Source organism: Bombus flavifrons, chromosome 5, assembly GCF_040668555.2.
Source record: "Bombus flavifrons isolate JBK064 chromosome 5, iyBomFlav1_principal, whole genome shotgun sequence".
Taxonomy (NCBI): Eukaryota; Metazoa; Arthropoda; class Insecta; order Hymenoptera; family Apidae; genus Bombus; species Bombus flavifrons.
In genome coordinates, this window is record NC_138446.1 from 3,096,744 (window position 1) to 3,108,831 (window position 12,088).

Sequence of the window (12,088 nt, forward strand, 5' to 3'; positions counted from 1 at the left end):
TTAGACTGTAAAAAAGAAATTTCAATGAAAATAATATATAATATTTTCATATATGTCTTGAATCGAAATCGAAATATTAAAAAAGGTTAATATTAAAATTTAATAAATTCATGAAATCGTAGAAATTATAAACACTGCACTAATTTGTATATCGATTCTAGTATGTATCCATCCTGAGATTTTTTAAAATATCAATTAAAAAAAGAAGAAGAAATTTCAATAAGAACAATCGAAATTTAAAAAGGAACTCTTATAAACTCTTATGAAAGGTTATAAGCCTATTCATTATCACCCAATGTGGAACGTGGGAATATTTTCAATTTGCGCATAAATTGCATTATTCCTAACAAAAAATCCGTTAAGCGAGTAAGAGCTGCTTGTAAAAACTATGCACCTAAAAATATTTGATTCGTATGATGGCGTACTTTGTAAACTATTTAATACTTAATGAATTGAAAATTCTCGACATCGGTATAAGCTTACAGTGATTTTAAGGTATATACATATACAGACGTTCGTAAGTGAGGTGATAACAGACGAAAATATAGATTTCGTTAGTGTTAAAACGTTTGCGGGAGAAAGGTACTAGTAAAAAGAGGTAGGATAAGAGTAGAGGAGAATGGTGGTGGTGGCGGGGTAGGTCGACGTCGAAGTCGTGGGGGCACCTGCGCAAGTTGACACGTCGTTGGTCGGGTCGCTTGCACCCAGCAAAAGTGTCGGCACAGCGCGAACCGACAACGACCACCGTGTCGCGAACGCCACCGCTGCCGCCGCCACCATCACCACCATCGCCACCACCGCCGCTACCGCCAACTCCACGTCACCTTCGTCTCTTTCGTTCGTATTGGTTGGTTGCGCCGTTCTTCCTATTCGCTCTGTCTTTGTCGCTGTCGTACCGATACCTCTCACTAGGGTGGGGAAACCTACGATCCTTTGACTAGCGATGGCTGCGAGTTCAATCTAATAATGAATTTTATAGCAGTTCCATATTTTATCTGCGTTTCAATTGACGAATTTCGTGTTTCAACTGAACAATTTTAAGGTTATGCATATTAGGAATATAATTATCAAAATGGAAATGATGACTATTGTTGTAGCGTGATTGGATCCTTGTAGCATAATAGTATTAAGTTGTCCGAAAAGTATCTTTCCTTCCCAAACGTGTTTTTTGCAACAGTACACTTTCATACAAATGTGAAACCAAGTTTGTGAAACGTCGCGGTGTTTATCACAACAGAACAAAATGTATCGTACGTAATTCGACAAAATAATATAAAACAAAAAACGTTGTGCGTCTATTATTTCCTCATAAAACGAAAGAAACTTTTCGGACAACCTAATAGTTACTACCTATACAACAATTAATGTAGTAATAGAAAGATAAATAGGATAGCTTCTTAATTTCATCGTGTACAGCTTTACAATAAGTACACTTTTTAATAAATATACAGGTAATTAGGTATAATAAGGTATAATTAGGTATAATATATAAATATTATAATAATAATATTTGTTATCTATACAAACAGTGTACTAAAAGAAGAAAAGGTAATTGTAAATTTAAGGAATAATTTAATACCGTTTTAGGTAAGAGCCATTGTAAGCTTTACACAAAATTCTTAGACAATAACAAAGTCCTATTTTCCCTCATATTATTAATAAAATAGTTAATAATACGCCAATCATTGTCAAACTTATAAATATATACAGCTAGTTAATCATAGTTACATTTAATAATATTTTATTTTGGATTCAAGAAAAGGAATCTTTTAAAAAGTTGCAAACACGAATGTGTTTTGTATTTCATTCCTATTGATACACAATACATATCTAGAAATTGCAATAAAGTTCTAAGTTATTAATGAAATACTTACTACGTATAATAAATATCTATAACACAGTCGATATAGCAAATGTAATATGTAAAAAATGTAATAGGTAATATGTAGACCTGCTAAAAATATATTAATTTAACAGATAATAAACTAAAACAAAAAATAATTTAAAATATTTCCTTAAACAATTTCCAATTTTAAAAATAACAAATTATCAATGCTCACGCTATAACAAATTTTGGAAATACAACAATTACATATAAACATATTTATAAATAAATTTATAAGCTACCTCACAATTTGAGAAAATTATATACAAAGAAAACAAATAATTATTGCTAAAAAAATATTTCTATGGGAAAGAAATAAACACAAAAAATGTTTCAATTAAGAAAGCAAAATTATTCTGTACAATTTTGGTGCTACTTTTGAATATTCTAACACTTTAGTTTATTAAACGCCTAATGAGTATTACTATTATCTCATTTGTTAAATGTTTGTATTACATAATCATAATTACATATACACGATTCATTAAGTATGGTATTACTGATAATACTCTGCTTTAAATAAGGTCAGATCTATTTTTGATACCATGCAATAATATTAAAACACTACTTTCCAAATGGTTACAATTGAGATTGAAATGTTAATGTTATGTAATATAAAAGAAAGATAGAAATAATCTGAGATTTTCATTTCCTAATTGATCGATAAAACAGGACAAATTGAAACGTGCCGTAGATGGCATTAAATGGGATAGATATCGATATGAATATCGAAAAATTGATCGGAATGAGGTTTTTTTCATGAGAGAGTGTTACTTTCATCGCTAGAAAATCTGGCAAGATATATGGTGGGGGAAACTAGGATGTACCGACAGAGCGGCGAAGGGGTAAGCTTTCCCGGGGGAGCAAGTGTGGCGGGGTAAGTCAGCTGAACGGTCATCGATAGAGAGCGCTGGTGGGGGGACGGGGAGGCTCGGTCGAGGGAACAGTAAGCGATGCGACTCAGTCGCGATTCGAAGCCGGCCGTGGTAAGTTAATGTTATATTTTGTGTGCCGTACAGTGTAACGTGTGTCTTTTTTATTTCGTTTCTCGCCATATCACTGTGTGTTGTGTTTCTCATACGTCGAAAGAGAGTTGTGTTTACGTTGGAATGAAGCGTTTTAGAAGCCAAATGGCTTCATCTACGTACACTTCCATTTTTTTGCCTCGACAGATGTAAGGAAGAGAACGACGTACAACAGTGTTACCAGTTTCCACGGTGTGGTCGAACTTTCGTTCGTCAGTCCTCCGCGGACTGTCGCGAGTGATCACAGTGGTATCTGTTACAAGGAGAATAGTTGTGGACAGAAAGAGGGCGAATATCGTTTAAGATGCTGACTTCCAGCGCAAATCAGTACCTCCGTCCGGAATATCTTACGCCTCTACCTACTACGGTTAGTGTCGTGTTTCTTATTTCTTTCCTCCATTTTTCCTTTGCTCCGACTATATATAGTGATGATTTAGTGTGTCCGCGACATAAATAAACGTGTTGAAAATACCTTATCAGACTACAACGTAACTTTTCACACGAAACAAATTACCAATTTGTCTCCTGAATTTGTTTTTGCTTTTTTTAAATCGTTTTGAAATTACTCCAAAGTTTTACTTTGTTTTAGACATACTTTGGTTTAAACATGTCAACATACGTGCAATAGATATGTAGATAATATACGAATGCCAAAGTTATTTAATCCATGTGAGATTTCATGAAAGTTGTATGCGATTAAAATGTAGGTACTTGAAAAGAAAATTGCATATGATTAAATCGTTAAAATTTTTTGCCCACAAATTAAACGGTTATAAAATACGCTAAAACTGATTGCGTTGAACGATTTAGCGAAGCAGTGACAATGTTACAATGGCCATCAACTTATTGTGATTAAGTTGATATAAAATGAACACATAGTTTCAACAACAATAGTTTCGACAGTTCATTAATTCTAGTTGTCGGCTTCTCGTTAATCGCGACGGGAATGTATTTCACGTCTTACGCTTTAACTCCTGTAAACTATTTTGAGGACAGCGAGTGCTGGCAAAGTTTCTGCTTGAACGTTCTCTGATTTACGAGCAATCGTAAATCAAAACACGATTCGACAATATGTACAATGCTACGAGGATAGACATAAAAGAGCGTGTAGTAGTTATATGTGTGTATATAAGTGCTAAATATGGTCGGGAGCTTGGTTCCTTTTCCTTCATCTACATTTTCTCTTTCTATTTCTTATGCACGTTATAAACCTGAATACTTACGTCGTCCGTAAGTACGCACTTAATGGTGATAAACTTTTTTCTGCCTTTGTACTTTATATTGTATTATAATCATCAGACAGGTAACATGCAATAATATTTCAATGAGTTTTCAAACAAACGATTCGTTATAGACATCATCGTGCATCCTCTCGAGTGCATGATAAAGAGCATGCGTATTATGTTTCAATTGGTATCACGGGTAAAAAGCAACAAGTACTTACCTAATTGGCTCTATGGTGTTACCTGAATAAGTCCCGCGTTTTTATGAAATTTTCTGCAATGCTGCGAATTATCGGTGGTACAGAATGTGAATGTAACGAACGAACCCGATGAATGTTCTATGAACGTTTTTTTCCAATCGGAATTATGTTCCAATAAGTTGATATTTAACAAAGTAATTTTAAAAACTAGATAATTTTTCTGTATTTTCATACTTTCGTAACCACTAACGCACTGTATATACGGTAACATGTTTTTGAACATGAAAGATGTGTTTTATGTTTTATATGTCAAAGTTGAAATGAATCAAACGAAATGAAACGTCGAATGCAACTAGGTTAAGAGGAACTTAAATTTCTGTATTTTTCGTTCTATCGTCATGAAACTATTACCTACCGATCGATTGTTCGTGTTCTTCGAATAAAAATATAAAAATAAATAAGTCTTTATGTGAATTATGTATTTTGAATTATATCAAAGAAAAAGTAATCTAACTAGATGATAATTTTAAAGAATTAGAGGATGTATAAACGTATAATAATTATCGGTGTTATAAACAAGAAACGAAACAGAAGTGTAGAGGAAAGATTTGGATTTATCTTCGTTGGAAAAATTTTGTTAGCAATCCTTCGCTGGTAGAGTACGTGGAATAAAGTCCAGTGTAATATTTAAAATTGAAATTTTCTTTATTAAATGAACTTTGCATTATTGAGTGACTTACCGGTTATATGAGATACATCATTACTTGCATTTGTCACCGAGCTACAACGCAAGCTGCTTACAGTTGGCGTTAATGCAACATTAAAAGTTATTGGCTGACTTCATAAACATTCGGAAGAAATATAAAACCATTTACTTGGATAATATATACATACTGGATTATTAAATTTGATTTGAACAACACAAACTTTTGTTGAAATTTAAGTAAAAAGGTTTCGATAGATTTACAATTTGGCGATTATTGCTTGATCTTTAATCGTTATTTTATTACATTATTATATATTACGCTACAATATGGAGAGCAGGTATAACGCAAAGATGCAATTTACAGCGAAGAATCTTCCAAAATTTCTTGTATAAATTGATTTAAGAGGTATCCTGTCGGCTTCGTACAAACACTACAATATACCTAAACGAACAAAATTTAGGTGTACAAATATTTAAAAAGATAATTTAACCTTCGCATACTAATGGATAGATTATGGAAGATCCGGAATTTGTGGACTATAACGCTCGAAATGTTTATATTTCTTACTAAATAGCTAAGATCATTTCAGTATTACGTCTTACATGCTCCGAAGAATTGTTAAAAATATAACTAGAATTATTGGAAAATATGCTACTAAATCTGGAACACGTGAGATAACACGTCACAAACATGTGAAACATGTAACAGAGACGGCCGAGACAAAATTAATAAAGACGGTATCACAGATAAATTTACAAATAATTTCAAAGTTTTACTTGTATAGGAAACGAAATGGGTACAAGTCTGGGCAGGTGCAAAAGATTATGTTTACAGCTTTTTGTGTCAGATACACCGAACAACGATGAATGTGTTTTGTTTAATAATACACATCAGGTACACTTTTTTTTTGCAACCATGAAAAACCGCATAAAAGGGAAATTTTTAAATAGCTTGGTTGTATATGATTAATGAGTTGACGTTGACGATAAAAATATTACTATCGGATGTTCCGTTAACTTGTACCAGAGCAATTAACATATAGCTTTAACCGTAATGCTGTAATAGTCTGTTGCAATTCATGACATTAATATCTGTCGGCATCGCACCATTAGCAGGAGCAACCGCAAACGATGGGTTAGTTGCATGAACGTTGCATTTTAATTACGGTGAACATCTGTTCGATGGACGTATCAACCGCGAGAAATATTGTTCCTCTATACGCTAATTATACCAACTGCATCATCCTAGGCTACTTCCAAGCGAACACTCACCCGGCGCCAATATTAAATTCTCGCACTCGTTCTCCCACTAATCGCGTCTACGCTACGTCGAGAACTACTTATTAATTGGCTACGGTCCTATAGTAAACAGCCATTTTAATTCTCTGCTGTTTTAACAACTTGATCACTGTAGATGAAACAGCCGTAATTCTCAGCGATGCGATAATAATATATAATTGATGCTTGGCATTTTTGCTGACACTGAACGATTTAAATAAGGATAATTAAATCCTTTACGAAAATATCTCCAGAGCTTTACTCAATCACTAATATGACAATTGCAAAATTCAAGTTACGTACACAGAAAAGAATTTTGTTTTAGATAATAAACGTTAATGGTATAAAATAATGATGTAACATATATGTTGATAGAAGGATAAATTGAATTGCTGATAAAGATTGATGCACAGTATACATAAAATAATGTATTTAAAAATACTTTCATTGCAGCTTTTACTTATATAACATATAAATAATTTTTTGTAGTGATCTTCGTATTGCATTGGATGCTGCACACATATTTATAAATATATAAGTATCTAAATGCACAATCAGCGTTAGTATTGATTAGATTGTAGATTTTCGTGCAAATTCAAGATTTCATTTTAAGAGTATAATTAAAAACCTAAAACTACGGTAAAAGATTGTCTTACTTATCAAGCTTTGTCGAAAGCACTACCTGTACTCAAAGTATTGTATTTTTTTTTCTTTCTTTTTTTTCGTACTATGTGCATTCTACACAATTTTGCGCTTTCAAATTTTCTACCTACCTAAATGCATGAAAATCCGTAGTTCAATATCTCATAAGAGATAAAAATTTCTTAAAAACGATTGTTCTACAATACTTGCAAAAAGAATATAAGAAGATTAAAGCGTGATATCTTATATTTGACGACAAATTTATCTTGTAGCTGAGTATTATTTGAAAGTAATATGAGTTATGTCTTAGCATTACAAATTCATATATATATACATATATATATATATATACATATATATATATATATATATATATATATATATATATGTATGTATTATTTGCATATATTGTTCATTTCGTTGTATGTATATTATTTAGCACGAAATACGTGAAAATTGTAGAGAAATAAGTAATGACCGCCTAATTGTCGCTAGCATTTACCAGCCGTGATTCAGAAATTGATCGGTTTTATCTCAGTGTTATTCATTTATCGATACCGTGTAACGGAAACCACAATAAGAAACAAGGCAATAAATAATTTGATGGTTGATGTTGGATTGGCTTGATCGTTTGATGAATCATTACGTCGTGACAACTACATATTTCTGTATTTACAGTACAAATGTTCGTATATATCTGATTGTAATTCAACTTAAAAATAACGTTGTTTCAGAGCGATAAAGAAGATTCTCAATGAAATAACAGCGATATACAATACAATACGTCTGTCTTACAGATATATGTAATTTTATAAGACTTATGTTAGAGTATAAAATGATATGTGTTAGTTTGATTACTTGACTTTTGATATTGTACTCATCAGCCATTACTTTTTATCAGTCGTAAGATTACACGTATGAACGTAACATATCGTCCGTGGTCACCTTTCAATCTAAAGCCTCACGCGAACACGTTATAACATAAATGGAAAATGATCGAAATATCAATGATATTAAATTATCTTTGAACAATTAAATTACGGACGTAACATTTAATTTAGTAACGGTGCAAATGTATTAAACGTATTCAATATTTATGAAACTCAAAATATATATGGTTTTAATAAATATTTGTTGCAAATGACGCTAAAAGTACATTATGGAACAGTTACGTGTAAATTCTATGTGTTCGTGCATATACATATTTACAAAATATCAATAAAATTAGAAAAGCGATGTATCGTAGCTTTTAAAAGGTACATAAAAATTATCCGATTATTATAATATAAACATGTAAAATATAATAATTATATTAATTATATTCTATATGTTTATATTATATATTCAGTCATTTTTTATATATTTAATAATTATACTAATAAACTTTCTGTATTTCCAGCTGGATGCGAAGAAGAGTCCGCTCGCGCTCCTCGCACAGACTTGCAGTCAAATAGGAGCTGACACGCCGTCCAATAAATCTCTGCTGGGCTCGTTGGACAAAGGGTCGAACAACAAATCGTCCAAGTCCGCGGATCAGTTGCGTGAAAAATCGTCACCGACGATCGCGGCGACATCCACGGAATCAACCAAGGCAAACTTTAAGCCTTACGAATCGTGTTTAGGTCGTGAGAAAGCGTCAAGCCCGGACGAACAACGATCAGCCTCTAGTCATTCGACGTCTGGCCGATCGAGGACACCTGGTAGCAATAACAAACGATGCCCGAGCAATCAGAGCGCCTCGTCAGTCCGAGCGGTGACACCGCAAGGTCGTAAAACATCGACGCCGAATGGGGATACAGCTCGGGAGTCACCCGCCTCGAGAACATCAGTGACGAATCTTTCATCGACTCAACTCGACTCATCGAGTTCTTCTCAGCCGGCCGTCGTCAGCAGTCCGTCGTTACAAGCAAAACCTTCTTATAGCCCAGCCGGTGTTCTAGCGATAACGGATCCGTCCATCAAGGATCTTCCGTTGGGAACTTTCAAACCTGGTGTCAGTTTAGCCTCGTCGAGTTCTGGCTATTTAGGTTACAGTCCACAATTACCCATCGATGTGACAGCCAGTTCTTTGATGTCTCAGCAACAGGCGGCGCTAAAGAATAGCTTAGTGGCCGGTAATCCCTATCTGAGTTACGCAAGGTTGAAGAGTTCTTCCGGTCCCGATGCCCTGATGCCCGTTTGCAGGGATCCGTATTGTACTGGTTGTCAGTTGAACTCTCATCTGCTTGCCAGTTCCGCGAGTGCAGTGGTGGCGAATGGAAAGTTAGCGAGCAGTACGAGTGGCGCGGCAGGTTCCTGTCCTGCTGGATGTGCTCAGTGCGATCACAAACCCGGTACAACGGCTTACGGAGCACTGGGTGTAGCCGCATACGCACACGCACAACTGGCAGCTTTGGCAGCGGCCTCGCAACTCCCGTACGTGTGCAACTGGATAGCAGGCGATACGGCTTACTGTGGCAAAAGATTTTCCACGTCGGACGAATTGTTGCAACATCTGAGGAGTCACACGAGCGTGTCGAATAGCAGCGGAGTTACGGATCCGTCAGCCGCGTTGTCTCTGCTGTCACCTTCCGTTGGACTACCACCGACACATCCTTTGTTCTCCAGGACTTATCCCACGCCACCTTTGAGTCCACTCGCAACCGCGCGTTATCACCCTTACGGGAAACCTTCACCGTTGTTGCCGCCGTCTCTATCGTCGTTGGGTTTACCGCTACCACCGCCACATCCGCACACACCTGCAGGATTACCACCGTATTTCTCCCCATACTCGCTGTACGGAGCTCCTCGCCTTGGTGCTGCATCCGGCTTGCCTCAATGAGTCCTTGACCACGGATCTTGCCGAGCAACGACGTCGAAGAATATCAACCGTTCAACTGTGATCCTCGTGCGAGTACAGGGAAGTGTTTGATACGTAAATATGCAAAAAGAACCGAATAAACCGAAGATACGGAATACAAAAACAGACCAAGCGAGCTGACCTCGTTAAAGTAACCTCGCAATTACGTTAAACAAACAAATTAGTTGCTTACTCTTGTCAACATTTTAGTATCGTAGAATTTTCTTTCTTTTTATACATTTTTCTTATTCTTTCGTTCCCTCACCTCCTTATCTTATCTTCATCCTTAAATTTGTTATTTTAATTTATTAGTCAGACCGAAAAATAAGAGACGCTGCGAATGATTATTTGACGTGCTTGCTGAAAGGTTGGTGTCATCATCGAGATAAAGAGCCGTACCTTCACACGTGTTGAGTCTTCGGTAGGAAGTGCTAAAAAGATTGCAAGTATTATAGTGTACCAATCATTTAACTGTGATTCTTGTGCAAGAATAACGAAGCGTGTAGTGAAGGGGAGCAAATCTGAAAATAACGTGTGCCTGAAAGAACCACTTAAGGCTACTGCATAATTATTAACTGTCGACGCGCGTTTAACCGGCTGTTATGTATTACGATGTGTTACGATGTACCCCGGTGCTTGATCTTAATATCACGTTCGCGTACACTACTATTTTGTTTACATCGCGGTTCAGATATTCCAACGTTCATTCGTTTTGTATTTCGTATTGTCAACAATACGTCTTCGACACGACGTTTGAACACTTATGCGCGTGCTCGAGTATATACGACCATACGCTTTTTATTATTGTACGATTTCCTTTTCTATGTTACGCTGTCGATGAATTTTTGTTCTCCGGTACGATGGTAATTTCCGATTGAAAATCATTTCCTGTCACATACTGAACTGAAATATTTGGCTGCACGGTGGCCCGTTCGCTGCACCTGACGTGAACCACTTAATTTCGAAAAATAAAACAAACGAGTGCCACGGGTAACGTCGAAAAACCAATGTTCAACTGTGATTTCCGAGTGAGAAAGCTACCATGTGCATGAGTGAGATATGCTGCGCTTCCGCTACAGATATGTGTATGCGTGGTTCTAGAATTTATCGATACATACGCGATCACGGATCTTTAACTCCAACTATCAACAGGCGATTATTTTTAATATCGAATATTTCCTCGTGAATCTTATCGTCGACGAGACAGTATTTTTTTCGCGCTACACTTACCCACCTAATATAATTACTCACAAATAGCCTGGAATGTTAAAATCGAATAGATTGGAAATGTTGCGTAACTTTGAAAATAGTACAAAATATGATGATAAAGGATAAACGTTTATAACGTTAACGAGTAAGTTGATCGTTTATCGGCGCAGAATTCCAATGTAAATTTGCAAACCACGTTTTTCATGCTTTAAGTTCCAAGCCTATGAAAATACATAGCTTGAAACGACGCAGTAAATTCTCGTCGATCGCGATGTTCCAATTGTACCATGTCCTCCATTATTGCGAACATTCAAATGAATATAACGTAACGAGTCTATGTGTAGTATTTATGGATTAATATTCATCACTAATCTTTATTGTAACTATTGTACATTTGTTCATAGGTACGTAGACGGCGCGGCGAATCTAAAAAAGGAAAAGGAAAAGCACTTTTCGTCGGACCGATGGAGCTTAGTGATAGTAAACGCGTGAACGTAAATTCGACAAATCCTTGACTAGCTGACGAATATTGCGTCTATATTTTTGCGTAACCAAAGTTTTAGTGATTGATCGATAATTTAGTACTGTTACGAATTCTTGTATAACGACTTTATGTACCGAAGAAAAACGAATGTATTACAAGATATACAATTTAAGTTACGAATAGATCTATTTTCTTCTATATCAGATATGTACATACATATACGTGTACATATACATATTTATACATAAGTATAAATGTATGTATGTATAAATATATATATATATACATGTATACGTAAGTATAGATATGTACATATGTAGCAATTATTACTATTATTAATATTATTATTGCATAATTCTTATCATTATGATCAATAACAATTTGAATGTGTGGAGAAAATTTGACTAAGAGTACGTAGTCGGTGAATATGTACTAATTAATTTGTATCGAAATTTTGTACGTTTTATTTCCCTTATTTTTTGAGCGAACCCCACGTTGACTTGTTGATTCTATTATTATTGTTATTCCGCATTACGTAGCGCTGTTTGATACCCTATTGAAGTGAAATATATCAGAACTTATTTCTTAACGGAAAAA

At 35.2% G+C, this 12,088-nt stretch overlaps 1 protein-coding gene across 1 annotated transcript; it reads left to right on the plus strand.

Annotated features, from left to right (window-relative positions):
* Positions 1–2,835: 2,835 nt before the first annotated feature.
* LOC138179715 (zinc finger protein Elbow) lies at positions 2,836–12,088 on the plus strand. Its single transcript, XM_069112804.1, has 2 exons — positions 2,836–3,277; positions 8,359–12,088. Exons 1-2 carry the CDS (start codon positions 3,215–3,217, stop codon positions 9,778–9,780), a joined length of 1,485 nt encoding a protein of 494 aa, XP_068968905.1. The 5' UTR covers positions 2,836–3,214; the 3' UTR covers positions 9,781–12,088.